Consider the following 19,637-nt stretch of genomic DNA (forward strand, 5'->3'; position numbering starts at 1 on the left):
GGTCCCTCACCATCCTCACAATCATTGCTATGTTTAAGCCCATCGTTGTAGCCACTGTGTCAATTCATCTCATTGAGGATCTTCCTCTTTTTCACTTACCCTCCTTTACCAAGCATAATGTCCTTCCCTAGAGACTGGTCCCTCCTGACAACATGTCGTAAGTATTTGAGATGAAGTCTTGCCATCCTTGCTCTTAATGAGCATTCTGGCTGTACTTCTTCCAAGTCAGATTTGTTTGTTCTTTTGGCAGTCAGTGGTATATTCAATATTCTTCACCAAGCCGTAATTCAAAGGCATCAAGTCTTCTTTGGTCTTCCTAATTCATTGTCCAGTTTTTGCATGCATATGCAGCTACTGAAAACACCATGGCTCGGGTCAGTTGTACCTTAGTCTTCAAAGCAACATCTTTGTTTTTTAACACTTTAAAAAGGTCTTTTGCAAGCAGATTTGTCCAATGCAATATACTGTTTGATTTCTTGACTGCTGCTTCCATGGGCATTGATTAAGGATCCAAGTAAAATGAAATCCTTGACAACGTCAATATTTTCCTTGTTTATCTCGATGTTGCTTATTGGTGCAGATGTGAGGATTTTTTATTTCTTTTTGGTGAGGTGTAATCCATACTGAAGGTTGTGGTCTTTTTATCCTCATCAATAAGTGTTTCAAGTCATCTTCACTTTCATCAAGCAAGGTTGTGTCATCCACATACTGAAGGTTGTTAATGAGTCTTCCTCCAATCCTGATGCCTGGCTCTTCTTCATACAGTCCAACTTCTCAGATTATTTGCTCAGCATACAGATGGAGTAAGTACAGTAAAAGCATACAAACATGATGCACACCTTTCCTCACTTTAAACCAAGCAGTATCCCCTTATTCTGTTCAAATGACTGCCTCTTGTTCTAAGTACAGGTTCCTCATGAGCACAATTAAGTGCTCTGGAATTCTTCGCAGTGTTAATCTTTATTTGTTATGATCCACCCAGTTGAATGTTTTTGCATAGTCAATAAAACACAGGTAAACATCTTTCTGGTATTCTCTGATTTCAGCCAGGATCCATCTGACATCAACAATGATATCCCTGGTTCCTCATCCTCTTCTGAATCTGGCTTGAATTTCTGACAGTTCCCTGTGGATGTACTGCTGCAACCACTTCTGAAAGATATTTAACAAAATTTTACTTGTGTTTGATATTAATGAGGTTATTTGATAATTTCCACATTCTTTTGGATCTCCTTTCTTTGGAATGGGTACAAATATGGATTTCTTCTAGTCAGTTGCCAGGTAGCTCTCTTCCTAATTTCTTCACAGTGACAAGTGAACACTTTTAGTGCTGCATCTGTTTGTTGAAACATCTCAACTGGTATTCTGTCAGTTCCTGGGGCCTTGTCTTTCACCAATGAATTCAATGCAGCTTGGACCTCTTCCTTCAGTATCATCGGTTCTTGAGCATATGCTACCTCCTTAAATGGTTGAATGTCAACAAATTCTTTTTGGTGCAGTGATTCTCTGTATTCCTTCCATGTTCTTTTGACGCTTCCTGAATCTTTTAATATTTTCCCTATAGAGTCCTTCAGTATCGCAACTAGAAGCTTACATTTTTCTTCAGTTCTGAAGAGCTATTGCTCAGAATTCAATCTATTTTAATTAAAACCACAGCTAAAATTTACAAATTTAGAAGCCTCACCTAAAGATAAAAGTTGACCTCTGTATGGACAACTGAAAAACAAAAGTATTCTATCTCACTGCTATTTGTAAGAATGTCAAACTTATTTTCAAGAGAAATGCAAACATAACAATGTATAGTTGAACAGATTGTATTGTCTTGCAATGAAAACACTGAAAATAGTAACTGTTCTGGAGCATTTTCTTGTGAGATATTAGAAAAGAAAAAAAAAGCAAATTAAAAAAAATACCTACTTTCCTTTGGAGTTTCTAAATATGTTTTGACACAATGAAAAATAGACATATACTGGAAGAACTGGTCATTGAATTGATGGAAAACCTGTTATCAACAGAACGATTCAATTTCAGTAATACAAGTGACTTTAAGGAGACAGTTGAAAAGTTATCTTCAATAAAGTGATGGTTGGAGGTTTGCAGTGGATATTACAATTCATTCATGTAAAAACATCATTATTTTTTAATCTTTCTAAAGAAATTTGCCACTGGGAATCCCTTTATGCAAATATTTCTAGTGCTACCAGCCTGTCTGAGTTACTTATGGGGTGTAAAATATTTTCTCTTATTCACACGGCATTGTTGTTGTTAGGTACTGTCTACCACTGGTCTGTCAGTTTGTCATACTGTGGGGCTTGCTGTTTGTTGCTGTGATGCTGGGAGCTATGCTACCAACATTTTACATGCTAACAGGGTCACCCACGATGGACAGGTTTCAGTGGAGCTTCCAGACTAATACAAACCAGGAAGAAGGACCTGGTGACCTACTTCTAAAAAGATTGGCCAGTGAAAACCTTATAAATAGCAGCAGAACATGGTTTTGACTCCCAAAATAATATTAGGTAATCAGAAATATGAATGGAATGTTTATAAATTAAAAACTATCACAGCAATAAAGAACAAGTTTAACTTTGACATTGAAAAGTCTAACAAATAGGGAGATTTTCTTCAAATCAACTACTTGAAAACTTCATGAAGGATATGTATTATAAAAACGGAGTTCCTCTATTGAAAAGGTCAGCTCTTTGATATTAGGGTTCAAATTTCTTTTTCAAGTGTTGTTTGAAACTTTGAGGCTATATAGCAGTTTGCCTCTTGAATTGGGTATCAAAATTATATGCTGCATAAAAAAAATAAATAACTTGAAATATACTCTACCTCATCATTCATTCATTCAATAAATTTTCACTGCATGCCTACCATGTACCAGGTATTGTGACAGACAGTTAGCAAGGCACGATTGATACAACAGCCAATGAGATATACGTATTTCCAGACCCATCGGAGAAAACAATGTAGCATGAAAACGGTTTCCAATACGGTGAGATAATGCTCTGGCGAGGCAATTACACAGGACACAGACGTGTCCAGGAGAGAACATAAGCCGGGGTTGAGGTGGGATGGAGCTGGCAGCAAAGCCTTCCCAGAAGAAAACCAGTTGCTGCTGAGCCGACTCTGACTCAGGCTGACTCCATGGTGTCAGGGTAGAACTGTATTCCACAGGGTTTTTAATGGCTGATTTTTTTGAAAGTGAATTGATAGGCCTTTCTCCTGAGGTACCTCTGTGTCGACTCAAACTGACAAACTTTGATTAGCAGCCAAGGGGGTTAACCGTTTGCACCATCTAGGGACTCCTCCCTGGGGAAGGTACATCCAAACTGTAGCTGAAAGATTTAACTAAGTGAAGGGCTGTGATGCTGTGGGCAGAGGCACTCTAGGAAAAAGCCGATTTTAGAGGAATAAGAAGTGAGAAATTGTGTCTGGTTTTTGCAACCAAAGCAAAGTAGAAGAACATGGTACAAGACAAAATGGGACCAAATCATGGAAAGACATTTAGGATATATTAAGGAGTATGAACTTTATTCTGAGGTTGCTAGGAAGTCATCAGAGTATTTTAAACAAAAGAGTAAGAGACTCCATATTTGCAGTGAAATGATTTTAAAGTAGCTGGATCATTATTTAGTAGTTGAAGTCACCAATACTTGCTAAATTAGTTAATGTGACTGTGTGGAGTTGGCTAAAGGGGATGGGGGGTTAACAGGACAGTAACAGATAAAGGGAGGATGGCAAAGAAGGCTATCGAGAAGGATTAGCCAGGAGGTAGGAGAAAAAAAAAAAGACTATGGTGTAATGGAAGCCAATAAGAGGAATGGTTTAGGAAGGAGGTAATGTCTTAGGAGCATGAACAGTATATTTTTCACTCATGTGTCATGTGGCAACCTTATTTATCAAGTTATATGGTGCTTCATAGGCACTCAATGATTATTGCTAAATGAATGATTTAATTCTGTAAACACTGCTATATACAAGACAAAGACATCGTACTGAGCACTGAGATGATATAAAAAAATAACATACTCTCTATTTTCAAGAAGCTCATAGAATAGTAATAGGAGAAAGACATACATAATTGCCCATAATGTGTGGTAGCAAATGAAAGAGCACAATAAAACTCTAGATCAATGAGGATCCAGATGGAATGTGATAGCGAAGTAATGAAAAAAAATAATGATTTCTGTGTATTAAAATAAGGAAAATAAGGCTGAAAAAAGAAAGGACAGAGAAGAGACTATGGGAAATTTCAAGTGACTTGGTGATTACCAGTTTCAGATGTCACAAATCTGGCTTGATATATTAAAATTTGTTCTTTTAATTGTTTTCATGATTTTGAGAAATACAATGAATTATCATAGTTTTGAAACTCATATATATGGCATAAAAATCAGTGAGAGCAGAACTTATATATTTCGAATACAGTGACCTCATTATGGAATTGAGCTGTATTACTTTGCCACAGAAGACGCTAACAAATTTGTGCAAACTTCAAAAGCACTCCACAACTAAGAGCATTTCAACAAGATTGTTCTAAAAAGCACTGACTGCGACCTCACTTCACTTGCAAATGCTAAATAGACCACAGTATCTAAACTTTCCTTCTATAAGGAAGCTCTGTTATGAGAAAATAATCAAATTGCTACATTGCTTAGCAACCACAGGTACCCACTGCCGCAGCATCAATTCCGATTCATAGCAACCACAGGTAAAGAGCTAATAAGCCGTGAATCATGATTCTTTGTGAACAATCTGCAGGTCAGTGGCTTGATTTCAATGCTGTTTGAATTCCTCCCGTGACATTTTCAAAACCAATATTGACACAAAGCATTGCAATAGAGGAGAATTAAAATGTAAATTGTCTCATGATCGATCAAATTGACATATACCCAGTATAATCTGGTTCAATCTGATGCATCAACCTGACAGTAGCATCTAAAAATCAACTTCAGAGTAAAAATACCATCTGGACATGGATTCATAAGGAATTCCTGTGTTTTATCAATTTAGCTAAGCCAAAGGGGAAAACGTATTTAACTCTGTCTGAAGGTAACGACTCTGATATTTACCTAACCAACAAGTAACCTCCTGAGGAAGAGTGGTGGTGGAGGGCTACACAGTTTTTGAAAACATTACCTGTAACCATTGTGACTGATCGTTGTGTCCGGAAGTCCAGGCATTCACTTTGCCTTGCTTGTCCAGCCGAGCTTTCCTTGGCTCCCAAGTGAACATGTCCATATTGAGAGTTCTGAAGACGCTGGAAGCAGTAATCTGATAGTCTTGTATATGTCCTGATTTCATCCCCAGGGGCTCAGAACAGCCTGAAAGAAAATGAGAAGAGCTCCATGAGAAGAATAATTTATCACCCTGGAAGTTTTCTGTGTTCATTTTGTATCGGCAAGAAAAGATTAAGCATAATGCTATTCATTCCCCCAAAGAGAAAGCATCTAAACTCACACACCCACAAAAGCTATCATCAGGAACAAATCTGGAACAAAACTGAAAAACAAGATAGCCCATTCAGGCTATTTTGTCAGAATATATTTTGGAAAAATTGAAAAGAACACAGACAATTCAAACTACTTTTCTCTGACAGATGATTTTGCAAAATGAAAACAATACTGAAATGCTCTCCTGTCTCATATTACTGGTAGTCTCGTGACTCTTCCCTAGCTTTTAACAGTTTCATAGTGTTTTTAAAAATGGGACATTTTCTCACAAATGTATATTTGGTTTTCTCATATTTATTTCCATAATACTGGAAATGAAAATTATTTTAGTACATGTCATTGTCACAAACTGTTGCATTGTTCCACTCTAAACTGGACGGCATTTTGTTTCTGAAGAAATGTCTATTAATCTTTATCACTGATCCCTATAGCACCAACATGGCTCTCTCCGGAAGAGAGGAAAGTACTATTTATTCAGTGTATGTCATGTGTAGGCATTGTACAAGTGTAGAACTTAAACTAGGCAAGATAACAGAAGAAAATAAGCTAATTCTAGTTAAAACCATTATCAGACAAACTTTATATAAAATCTTTTATTTAAATTACACTCAAGCTCTAGTGTTTGGATATTTTGGGGGAGATTCTCAGATCTATCAGATTTAATTTCAAGTTTGATAAGGTATAAAACATGGGTTTGTTAGTCCTTAAAAAGTCATGTACGTGTATGTGTGTGTGTCTGTGTGTACACACACGTATACACATACTATTTCCAAATCTTACATTGCAATTGGTACAAAACGCCATTCACAAAGGTTGTGATAAGAAGAATGACTTCATTATCATACCAGTCAGTGGTTGAGTCTTCAGTATGTAAAACTGTCACATTTTGGCCAGGAAATAAAGTAAGTCTGATCACCAAAGAATATAAGAGGAGACTTCTCTAACCCTTCACTTCTCCTTTTACTCGACCTGTCTCCTGCTTACTAGCTATGTGGCCTTGAACCCGTTTATTTAACCACTTTATGCCTCAGTTTTCACATTTGTAAAATAGTGATAATAGAAACTACCTCATAAAAGTGTTTTATCAAATTAGCTCGAAACTGTAAACTATTTAGAAACAATACTGGCACATAGCTAGCATCCAGAAGTGTTACTGTTTTTATAATTTTCATAAAGCTCGTTCTAACTCCTAGCAGGGTTAAGTGCCCACATATCACAGAGTACTAAAGAATATCCTATGACTGGTTAGAAATTCTAAAACTGTCATTTTAAGTCTAGGCTCTAGGAGAGGTGGTTTAGAACTATTCAGTGATAAATAATTCTTGACTACAATTTATTGCTATATGTCCTGGCCAAAAGGGGTCCCTGGGTGTTATAAATGGTTAAGTTCTGGTTAAGTGCTTGGCTGCTAACAGAAACTTTGACGGTTGAAGTCCACCCAGAGGCACCTCAGAAGAAAGGTCTAGTGAACTACTTCTAAAAAAATCAGTCATTGAAAACCCTATGGAGCATAGTTCTATTTTGACAGACATGGGATAGCTGTGACTTGGAACTGACTCAATGATAACTGCTGTTTTCATTCTGGTCAATAGATAGATCGCTAGGCTGCTTCTTCTTTCCTGAGGCTCCTGCATGTTTGCCTTCAAATCCACTTTCCAGGAAATGCCTTTCCTGTGCAAACGTGACAAAAAATATCACGGAGTGTTAGCAGATTTTACATCTCAGCACAATGTTTTCCGATTTCAGGGGCAGGGAATCTATGCTTTAAGCGGTATGGTAAAGACAGCTATAAAACTTAAATATAAATTCTGGGTGAGCAACATGTAATAACATATTTCAAGGATTCTAGAAGTTCTAATAGTTTTAATGGCATGCTATTTATTTTCAGGCAGTTACATGATAATGGAGCCCTGGTGGTGCAGGATCTACGGTTAAGATTTATGGCTGCTGCTAACCAAAAGGTGGGCAGTTTGAGTCCATCAGCTGCTCCTTGAAAACCCTATGGGGAAGTTCTACCCTGTCCTATAGGGTTGCTATGAGTTGGAATCAATTCTACAGCAAGAGCTTTTTTTTTTTTAGTTTATACTGCTTGTTTTGAGGAAAAGATACAAAGGAAAAGGAAAGGAGTTTTTTTTTTTTTTCTCCTTTTTTGATATAATATTTGAAGTATTGTTTAGAGAAAGAATGCCTTTGACCATTTTTGCTTAGTCACAGAATTCATTTCCTAACCAATCTATTGTCCAGTATTTAGCCCAGAGGAGGTAATGAATAATTATTTGCTGAAAGAATGAATGGGAGTATATTCCTCCTCTAATTACAGGCACGATCTGTTTCATTCTAAACATCTTAAATCATATCTCCTTTGGAGATTTTCTTTTTAAGTGTCTGGGAAAAGATTAACCACTGATCTTCTTGCCAGGCTGAGAGACTTTTTAACAGTTTACTGAGTACAATAAGGCAGCTACGGGCTTTACAGTGTGGCACTGGATTCTGGGAAATAGTTTGGCATGATATATTACTGTTTATTTCCAAGCGTTATAACTAACCTCCCTGCCACTGTACCTAACACCACAGATTTCCCTTTCCATCCATATGATTTCATACATAAAACATAATCAACCTTTACTAGTGTGGATAGCACCTGAACAAAATGAAGTTTTAACAATAAAATTGATTATTTCTATAGTGAAGTGCCCCAGCTTTTATAACATTTAGCAATAGATATTACTCTCTACTTGTATGTTCAAAATCAATTTGTGGGGTTGGGAGATATGGTACTGCTTCTTTTTGAGAAAATAAAATCTGTAAAGTGACATGTGTAAACTCTCGTCAAGCTTGAAAGTAAAATATATTCTCCATAGGGGTATAACTATGTTGTGTATAAGTGACTGACCCTCATGAATCAAAAGACTGAAAAATTGGGGAAGACAATATTAAGCAACTAAAAACTACAGAGCTTACAGCAGACCTCATCATATTGTGGCTTCTTCTTGATTGCTTTATGATGAATGGCTTAGGGATGACACTGGCCCTGATGATATAGTGACATGTAACACAAACACTGTACAGCAACAATTCTGCTGAGATTTACTGTTGGTCAACAAGCCAGTGTGAATTACCAAAATAGGAAAAACGTCTCAGTTAGGATAATTAATGGCACTAAAACCTTGTTAGTTGCTTCATAAAAAAAAAATAGTTGCTTCATAAAAGGTACCAATAAATACTATGAAATGTGATTCTTAAAATAAGTTCATTCATCTCCCCAAATCACTGTAGTTCCTTTAAATGTTATGGACATTAAAAAAAAAAAGTTGTTTTTTTAATTGCAATTTTTATATGCTTAAAAGGCATTTTTGGTGTCAGAGAGAAATCTAAGAAGGGAAAAAGACAGAAAGTACTTACTTTAACCTATAAGCGATCTCTTGAATTTAATGAAAAGTGTGTGTTGTCTCTTTCCAGAGGTGTGTACTTCTGTTTTTAAAAAAATATTTGTGCTAAGTTTGAAGAAGAATTTGTCGTGCTTCAAGGATATGCTAAAAATGAGGCTTTGCTTTTTTTTTTTTTTCATAGCTGTTTGAACAAAATAATTTCAGGCCACTGGGGCAAAGGCAGTTTATAAATTTTGATGCCAGAAATATAAGAACAACTATCAACAATATAACACTGTAAAATGCCTAGACAAGATTTTTTATTTAGTTCACAATCTAGCTATATTGAAAGGGGACCACTGTGAGAACAACACATTAAGTCTTCATCCTTATATCTAGTACTGACGCTTCTGGAGGACAAGGATTCTTTAACTCTGAGTCCTTTGATATATTATCCTTGAGATGGATAACCACTGTTTGTACAAAAAGCAGGTCTCTAGATAAGGAAAATCCAAGAATGAATTTATAGAAACAATCTTGCTACTGAAGTATTGTTTCCTTGGGAGACATGATAAATTTACATGTTTCACAAAACCTTACCCCAAAACAGCAAAGTTTTTATCGTAGATAGATAAAAATAAAGCTTACTTTTCTATGCCATATAGCCTGAACTTAATTGTACTTTATGAGGCCAGGCAGGCTCCTGTTTTTGCTGAACCTTTGCCACAAAATATAAATCTGAGTTACTACCACAATAAGACATTTAAATTTTACAAGAATTGCCAGTGAGAATTTGTTGTGCTTTTGTTGACCACTCAAAGACTAAAAAACTACATTGTTCCTTCTACTCAACTCTGCTCGGTAGCATATTATAGAAACTGTTTCTCCCACATGTAACACACAGTGTTCTCACTGAAGCAGGCATGCTCTAGTGTTTTATAGCAGAAACGAATATCTATGGGTGTTGAAAATTTGCATTCTAATAGCAGACTACAAACAAATGTGCTTTTTTGTTTCCTTTAAGTAGGGTATAGAAGTAGATGATATGAGGCTCACCTGATAGCTCACAGCCAAGAAGTTCCATTCTTAAAGTGCAGTGCCTTCGACACATTTGGGGATGGAGTCTTACATATTGAGCTTTTATGGGTGGTGTAAAAGAGTTAGCGTAGGGGGTGTTGTTATCAACATTTCCACGGAACACCTATGTAAGGAGATAATACGGCATTTAAAAGTATTAACTGCTTACCTATTTCATATACTCACTCTATGTCTTACCCAACTTAATACTTCAAGGACTGGGTTAAATAATTTGGGGGTCTGAAGCATTTAGGAAGCACCTTACCATCAGCAGTGAATAGAAAACCCATAGATAAAAATCTCAAAGCTATAAACCACTGTGGTCTATGGCATAATCTATACTGTACTATGACAGGGTTTTTTTTAGTTTTAAGGCAAGGCCTTCAGAGCCAGAGAAGTGCTTCTCTCTTTTTCTTTGAGACCAGGGCACCTTAAATTCTCTAACTTAACCTGGGTTTGTCTATTCATTTTACTATTCAGTATTTATAGTTTTTTGGTAGGAACCAATCTTCCCAAGCATTCAGTCTCCCTAACGGTATGGTCTGATACATCAAGTTTCCTTGTCTTCTCAGTCAGTCCCAGATTATTAGATAAGAGACTCATTTATATACCTAGTGAAAAATTGTTTGTTTCTAAAAATTAAGTGCTAAAATGTGTCATTTTAAATTTCTTTAAATCTCATTTTTATTTTACCTTTTGTATAACCTGGTAGCCAGAAAACTTTCTTTAAACTTATTTAATAATTTTAAAAATACATCATAAATTTTATTAGAGTCAGGTCTTAAAGGCTTAGTTTTAAATGAGATGATCTGAAGTCCTGATATTTTTAAGTAAAATTTCTGAGAATTATCGAAGATTGGAAATATCATATGAAGAGTCAAAAGAGACATTGATGTTATATTCACTTCCTCTAAAATTATTTTACTCTTCTAAATAATAACATTTTCCATATATGAAAGTATATAAAGATATCACATACATCTTGTCTATCACTTGATGCTGTTTTTCTTTTTAAGGTATTAGTTTTAAATAAGTGGTCATTTGACTAGGATTAGTGCTAATCTGTCAAAGCAATGAAATCAATTTGAAAGCTGACTATTGTTAAAACAAAAATTGTCATACACAGGACCATGCTAACCTTGTGACAAAGTTTTTATAGGACTACCAATTAAAATCTCAGGAAATTATGAATGGCAGCCAATGTAAGTTTACAGCTCAGAAGAATTCCTTACCTCCTTTACTCCAATTGCCCAATTAAAAAAAAAGGAGGGGGGGCATCACAAATTTACTTCCCACAAGTCTTCTGCTGAAGACACAGTAGTCATTTGATAACAGATGATTAACAGTGGGGATTTAAATTTAAATTAAGTAGGCTAAGTCAGCCTTACCATGTCTTCATTGGTGCCTTTCACTTTGTACATTGTCCAAGTCTTCCCGTCATTACTATAGGCGATTTTGTATGATTTTATATATTCCGGGCTTCCAATTCTCTTGGCTCCCTGGGTAATCACACCAGTAACTCGCATCTTTCTTTGCAAATTTATCTGAGGAAACAAGGCATAATCAATGATAACCATATTGCTCAGGATAACAAAGTTGACAACATCTACTTTAGGAGTGGAACATTTTTATTTAGTAGTATAGTTTTTAAAAACTAATACAAAAAGCTAATAATTTTGCTCAGACTTTTAAAGAAATATTTTTTAAAATGGACATATATTAGGTTTAACTTCAAAACCTCTTTCTATAATGGTTTACATTTTTCTAAGTGAATAAGCTTTGACAAGTGCAATGTGCCCTCAAAAAATAAGAAGGTTTAGAAAGCATTTGGTTAGTGACGGTCTCAAAGTATGACTCAGAAAACTGAAAAACGGAAATAGGATCTTGTCAAAAGAACCTCAGTGTCATTACTATGAAACACTAATGTCAACATGACAGCTAATGTGTCTCAAGCAACTGAATTAAGCTTTAAAACTTTCCATTTACAGTAAACATGAAAGGTCTCACTGAGATTTTAAAATACTAGAATGAGATAAAGGCAACAACAAGGACAATGACAAGGACAACAAAAACAAACAAACAAAAAGGATATCTTCAATTTCTTGTCCTTTCTACTGTCTCCATTACAAGTTCTGTGAATACATATGGATCATGAAGGGACCACAGGTTTTTCACCAATTAGTTGCTTTTCTCTCCATTTTATTATATGGAGCATTACAAACTGGCTGCTCCCCAAGAGAAAGAAGTTGGCTTCCATGAAGTTTTACAGCCTTATAAATCCTGTGGGGGCAGTTCTACTGTGTCCTGTGGGGGCGCTATAAGCATATGGCAATGGGTTTTATTTTCTCTCCATTTCAAATCATCCTTCAATATGTTGCTGTAGGAGTAATAGTCTCCTAAACATTTTTAATATTTTTTTATTTAAATAGAGCTGCCCTTTTTATATTTACCATATAATATTTAAATGAAATGCCTCAAGGTAAGAAAAATACTTGCTCATGTTTGGTAAACATTAAACACTGTTCCATTCACTTTTCAAATGCCTTCATGATGTTTATAGATTCCTAAAGTCAGTAGAAAGGTACCATTTCAATATTCTTGACTAATTGATATAAAACTCCCCTCTTCAAAAATATAAATAGAAAAATCTTGCATGTCTTATAATATTAAGTCAATAATTCAGAGAACATTTTACAGAGAAAAAATGAAAACCTTCAAAATCACTTAAGTTGTTAGGGTTTTCCATTCTCTGGTGTGATTCTGAGAGACAACATTTAAAAAGGTATAGGGTGCTCATGAGGAAATGAGCCCCTCTACAATCAATTAAATTTCACGCCACATATTCAAAAAACTAACAATCAGAACTATGAAAGCAATTTGTAGATTTTACCCACCTCGAACAAACAAATACGCTTCATTAAAAGGGGTACACTGTTTTCTTCCCCTGGATGTATAGATCTTAAATGTGTTACGGGCAATTCTGAACCCTTCATGTAGTCAGCATCTTTTTCAAATAGGCTTTTGGAAGTTAGCTACCTGGGAGCAAAATCCACCTTCTCCTCTTTCCTGAGTTTCCAAGGTCTCATTTTCCCTCTCTGAATATCCTGAGATTCCCTCCCCAACTGCTGCTCACAAGGCAATTCTGGGCAATTTACACTCCTGTGTGAAGAAAGCCTGGAATTCTGATGAGTTAAAGAGCTAGGGTGGGGTAATCTCCAGCCTCTGACTGATGAGCATGCCCCTCTTTCTCTCTCGCAAAGCAGACCTTATAAATAGCATTTTTGTTTTTAATGCCGGGTCCATGATTCCTTTTCCCCCAACAATGCTGAGTTGACTCAGATATTCACTTTTCTTTTCTCACTTCAAAGCTCGAACGCCAAAGTATTGACATGAATATATTTCAAGTCATTCTTGTTTGGGGGCTGAAATATGATAATATCCCCCATGAAGGTAAATTTTACTTACTGTTCTTAACATTTATCTCAGTTAGTCCTCTAAAAGTCCATTTTGAAATTTAACCGTGCGATTTCGAATAGGCAACTTCCAAAAGATACTTTATTTCAGTATATCAGGTAAATTTGCATATTACAATATAATATCATTTCAGCATCTCTGTATGACATTCCTTTTTTACAAATCTGAGACTCTTCATGGCCTAAACCTTCCTATTATATACAATATAACCAGTGGGTATTTTGAATAACGTTTCCTCCTATTTCAGAAGCCAAGTTCCACATTTGATATTGTTGAACATTGCCTTTTCCATTATTTTTTTATCTTGTCTCAATTATCTTGTTAATACCTCTTGTAGACAGCCAAATTATCTCTGCTACAGTTTTGGCTGATGAACTATATACTAATATTCTAAAGCTTAAGTTTTAGAAGTACAACCAAATAAAAAAATAAAATTTGAGTTCATGTTTCTCTCTAAACCATTAGAAATGTTTTAAAAGATTCCTATTCTTTGTTCTAAGAAGATTTGAATATATATTTTAGAAAAATGGAATTACAGATAGTAACAAATAACCAAACTTGGGTTCTATCTGCTTTAAATTTAAAAATCAGCACAATTTTCCTTAAATAAAAACCAAAAATTGATTTATAGAACATAGATTCTGAGTTTATTAATAATCACTTCAAGGTTTTAGACTACTGAACTCTCATACCTCTAGACCAATTAAACTTAGATAATAAAGAATTAAAAATAAATGGGCTATGATTTCATTATTGTCATCATGCTTGAAAGTAAGACCAGGAATCTATATTGCTGTAAGAAATAAACTAAGCCTGGGAAGAAGACTATATTATTATTTTAGAAACATCACTATAAACACCTGTTACAAGTAATCCCCTTTCAGCGCATTCCAGCATTATTTTTTGATTTCTTTGTAAAAATGGCAATGGCTTAAATATGACCTCAGGTATACTCTGCTTACAGGAGCCATCTCAGACACTATATTAAAGGTCTACTGGGGATTTAACATGGGCAGCAGAAATTCAAAATTACTCTCTGTGAACATGATAGATATTTGGATATGTAATTCAATATATATTTTATATTTATTTGGCATTGATAAAATCATAGTACTACTGGGTAGTAGGTACCCTGTGTGGCCTTAAAAAAGACAGATGCATGCTAAGATATTTGAGTGAACTGTGTCTCCTGAACGGATATAAATATGAAGAAATACAATTTGCATCTAGAATGGCTAGAATCTATGTTAAAACTAGGCAGAAGGCAGAAAAAAATTGACTTGGGTTTCATTCCTGGCTCTTGTCACTTCCTGCCTACATAATTTTGGACAATTTGTTTAAGCTTTCTGAAATTAAATTTCTTCCCTTATAAAAAAGGTTTTTTTTAATAGACCTTGTACATGTGAAGATTATATTATATAATGCCTGTGGAAATTTTAATAACACCTAAAAAACTTTTAAAGCACTAAATAAATTTTGGGTTTGATTTTAGTTTTTAAATGTAAAATAAGATTCCTTTTCTGCCCTTCCCACTTAAGGCTGGAGATTTTGAGTTTGGAGAGAGGTATACTTGGGGTGGCCATGAGTGGGAATCTACTCGATGGCAGCTAACAACAATTGTATTTGTAAGAGCTGATAACTTTTCAAACAACTTTCAAAGCTATGTACCAATAAGACATTTAGGGTTACTGTGTTTAAGTGTGTGTGTGTGTAAATCTAAGCGTTGGCTTCAGTGGAGGGGAAGGAGAAATTAATATGTTTCTGACAAGAAAGCAATTAGCATGGACTCCTGGCCCTTTCTCCCGGGACCGGCACTGAAGATGCTCCATAACAGACATTTGCTGAGCAGGCTATGGGATTTATCAAGCTCTAACACAAGAAACTATGGGGAACCCTCAGAGTAACAGAATGTTTGGGTACCGTTGCAGATGTTTCTGTGTCAGGGGAGGGTGGAGATGAACCGCAAGGTCCAATGATGGAAAAAGGCTTGGGAATAGCTTTCTACATGTGTCATTTCTCTTTCTCACTTTGCCGTTTGGGCTCAAGTCCCCTGCCAGTGAGAGGAAGTGGGTAAATGAGGGGCCAGGCTGGAATGGGATGCCTACTGTCACAAAGAAGTGTTTCATCCACTCCACTCAACATCCCCAGTCTATGGATTAAAAAGGCAAAACCGAGAAATTGAAGCCTTGGTAATAGCACTGTCTGGGAGGAGATTTGTTTGCAGAGATAGGAAAGTATAAGGTTGAGCAGAGATTTTAACTCTGCCATGAGGCATCCCCTCACTGTAGAAATTCAATCAACCTGGAACAGATCTCAGTGGATATGGCTATAACTTCTTCTCTCCAGGTACACCACTAGCCAAGATATTAAAAACCAATTCTCTGACAAATACAAGCCCTACACTGAGTCAGAATCCACTTGACAACAATGGGTTTGGTTTAAGAGCTAAAGCTGCTAACCAAAAGGTCAGCAGTTTGAGTCCACCAGCCGCTCCTTGGAAACCCTAAGGGGAACAGTTCTACTCTGCCCTATAGGGTCGATATGAGTTGGCAATGGATTTGGTTTTTGTTTGTTTGTTTATGATCAAAGGAGGAGTCCCTGGGTGGTGCAAACAGTGAAGCGCTTGACCACTAACCAAAAGATTGGTGGTTTGAACACAACCAGAGGTGCCTTGGAAGAAAGGGCTGGTACTCTTCTTCCTCTGAAGAGGATTCTGAAATGTCACAGCCTTGAAAACACTATGGTGCAGTTCTACTTAGACACATACGAGTTTGCCATGATTTAGAAGTGGTTCAGTGAGAACAGTTTTTTTTGTGTGTGTTTGTTTTGTTTTTTATGATCAAAAGACAAAAGACAGAGCTCATACTAGGAAAAAAAAAAAAAAACTTAATCTAATAGGACAAATTAAGACTTTAAAATTATATGCCTGAAAGATACAGAAGGATTTTTGAAACATATGACAGGGATAAATATATAAGAAGCATCAATTAAAGATATTGGTGTGAAAAATATAGTTGTTTAAATAAAAGTTTTGACAGGTTCAACAGCAAAGAGATATAGTTGAAGAATAAAGTAGTGAGCAGGAATACAGGATTACAGAAACCTTTCCGAAAGGCAAAGAGACTGCCCATACTGGCAGATGTTACAATTCACACTGAAAATTCAAGAGGAGCAACAAACAATAAAAGTAATTACAAAGTTCTGCAAGTTTGCTTAATATATAATCATCAAATAATTAATTTATACCAGCAATAATCAATTGAAAATATAATTAAAATAGTGTGGTTTTGTGGACATGTAGAGACACAGATCAGTAAAACAGAACAAAAATCAAGAAACAGACCCCAATATATACGAAAATGATGTATACTTTACCAGCAGAAGGGTTTCACACACACTTTCCACTTCATCACACAGACTATTTCAGATGTACCAAGAGTTGGCATTTAACACCATTAATTATTTGTTTCTGCTTCATGAAGGACATTCTTAACTGCAACTGCCTTTTTTGTTTTGTTGTTTTTTTGATTGATTTCTTTTTTTTATTTTTTCCTCCTACAAGTTCATGATGAAGAGGAATCAGTATTACTAGTACAGTTCGGTGTCATGCTTTGATTTGTGCTAAGGAATCAGCAATTTTACTCCAATTGTTTGGTGACATCAGTGCAAATGGCAAGTAAATCTTAGAATTATGATTTAGGTTTGATCTCATGACCTCCTGCAAAGGTCTTCGGGATCCCCTGCCCCTCAAGGGATCTGTGAACTGCACTTTCTGTTAAGAATTTGTGGTTACATGCCATCCAGTCGATTTTCGGCTAGTGATCTGAAATATACATGGACTTTTACAAATCACACACAGACACACACACACAAAGACACACACAAGAGACTAAGAAATCAATAGAGAAGGAAGTAAAGGATATTAAAAGGCAATTCAGAGAATAGGAAATAGCAATGGCTAAACTTTCACTGGGGCCCTGGTGGCCCAGCGATTAAGTGCTTGGCTGCTAACCAAAAGGTCAGTGGTTGGAACTCACCAGTCGCTCCGTGGGAGAACAATGTGGTGATCTGCTTCCTAAAAAATTACAGCATTGGGAGCAGTTCTACTCTGTCCTATAGAGTTGGTACGAGTAGGAATTGACTAGATGGCAATGGGTTTTTTGGAAACTTTTACTCTTAATTTAAGAAATGCAAATTAAATGAGGAATCAGCAATTTACAACCAACAGAATGACAAAATTAAAAATGTCAGCTAATATCAAGAATTGCTGAAGTAAATTTTCAGGAACTGGTTCCCTAGTATAAAATATAGGGCATAAGCATTTCAAACATAGAGTTGATTCCAAATCATAGCAACTCAGTGAGACAAAGTAGAACTGCCCAAAGGTTTGCCTAAGCTGTAATCTTTATGGGAGCAATTGCCAGGTCTCACCACCCTCCACTCCATGGAGAGGGTTCCATCTGCCAACCTTTCCTTTTGGTTAGTAGCTAAAAGCTTAACCATTGTGTGACCAGGGCTCTCTTGTTATACACTAACATACTTAAAATTATTTATGGTTGTAATATAAGCAAAAGCTCTTGCATAAGGAAACAGTTAGCTTTAAGAGTAGATTATGAAGAGCTAACTGGTTTTCTTCACCTCAAGTTTGTTACCAGAAGTTGTGATATACTTAAATAAACCAAAAACCAAACCTGTTCCCATTGAGTCAATTCCAACTCATAGCAACCCTACATGATACTTAAATAGCACACTCAAATGTGGGTCTGACTGGTGGCTGGTATCCCTACACAAAAATAATCTAAATATAAAGGAACTACTTTATTTCACTGAAAAAGAAGCATTCGTTTTTTACTTTTAACACATTTTTTTAGTACTAGGGAAGTGGGAGAGAAAAGCATTCCTTTTTAAAGAATCTCTAGGAACCAATGCCAATTTAAGACCAATTAGAAAGAAAGATAAATCCATGGTTCATGGCTTTCTCTTAGGAAAATCAGCTTATAATCACTTGCATATCATTTACTTCTTGATTATTGAGGCACACACAAAGAGGCAGTAATTTGTGAGTAGCTATATAAAAAATGTTTATTTGAAGATTAGGTAGCATAATACAATTAGAGTACTATATAGACAGTACTTATATAACAATGATACTCTGGAGTATCCATCACACATACAGATATGTTTTTATAATATGCCCAAAAGGTAGGCAATTTGTCTAAATTGACTATTGAGTGCTAGTGAACAGGGATTTTCAGAAGTATACATTTTTCTCTTTTAATGATGAGTGCTGTGGATTGTTTGATAAATAATGAAAATATCAAGTAAAAGATTAAATAAAGAATCTGCAAGAAAAAATAAGACTGGTGTTTGCTTCATCATTAGAATTGTTTAAATATAACATAAGGCAATTTTCTGTTACTCTACATTAGATACACACATTCATGCTTAGACAAAAAGAGGACACATTGCCTAGGGGAAGAAAAGACCAAACTATAACTGCTTTTCAATCTCAGGAAATAACTATTTCCCTTGAGCGTCAGAGCGGTCCTTCTATTGAATTAAACACATTATTTTTGTATGATTATTATATAGAAAAGGTGTACTTGGAGAAAACCAAAGCACCAGAGAAAACTATAACTTCTCATTATTCACAATAATTTCATCTTAATAGAGAAGATTTTATTTTATGTATTAAACATTCTAACTCTGAGGTTGAGGCATGAAAACATGCATTGAACTAGATCTTTTTTCTAACACCAAGAGTCTGGGGCTATGTGAGGGCAGATATTTTATTCAGATTTCCAGATAATGATTTTGCATGGATAGTTTTAAAACTTAAATTAAAAAAAAAAAAAACAAAACACTGCCGTCATATTAGAACTTATAGACAATTTATTTTTTCTCCCAAAAATATTGTGAATAATCAACTTCATCTGTAGTTAGGCTTTCACAGGGCACAGTGAAGTTGATCTTGCTAGAAACAACATTCAGTTAGGAGCTGGCAATATAAACAGAATAGTTAACCATTTGTTCTGTGTGATATGAGAAATAAATTGAGTCTGTCAACCATTTCCAAATACTGACTCAATGGTTTGGACTGTAAAGATGTCACTTAAGGGGTTAAAACATTAAATGAAGACTAGAACATTATCACCAAAAAATCCTGGTTAAAAATTATACAGAATTGGATCTCCCTGTTCTTTCACATTATCGTATTAATATAGATTACTTTATCCAACACATTGTCGGCATCTGTGGA

At 35.5% G+C, this 19,637-nt stretch overlaps 1 protein-coding gene across 2 annotated transcripts in view; it reads right to left on the reverse strand.

Annotated features, from left to right (window-relative positions):
• The window catches only part of EDIL3 (EGF like repeats and discoidin domains 3), a 531,833-nt gene that overhangs the window by 137,412 nt on the left and 374,784 nt on the right, over positions 1-19,637 (reverse strand). For both annotated transcript variants that reach the window (XM_049867187.1, XM_049867178.1), the window contains 3 exons: positions 11,293-11,448; positions 9,884-10,028; positions 5,146-5,330 (listed from right to left, as the gene is read on the reverse strand). In XM_049867187.1, the coding sequence (XP_049723144.1) occupies positions 5,146-5,330; positions 9,884-10,028; positions 11,293-11,448 (486 nt within the window). The remainder of the gene's footprint in view (positions 1-5,145; positions 5,331-9,883; positions 10,029-11,292; positions 11,449-19,637) is intronic.

The sequence above is a fragment of the Elephas maximus genome, chromosome 2, assembly GCF_024166365.1.
Source record: "Elephas maximus indicus isolate mEleMax1 chromosome 2, mEleMax1 primary haplotype, whole genome shotgun sequence".
NCBI lineage: Eukaryota > Metazoa > Chordata > Mammalia > Proboscidea > Elephantidae > Elephas > Elephas maximus.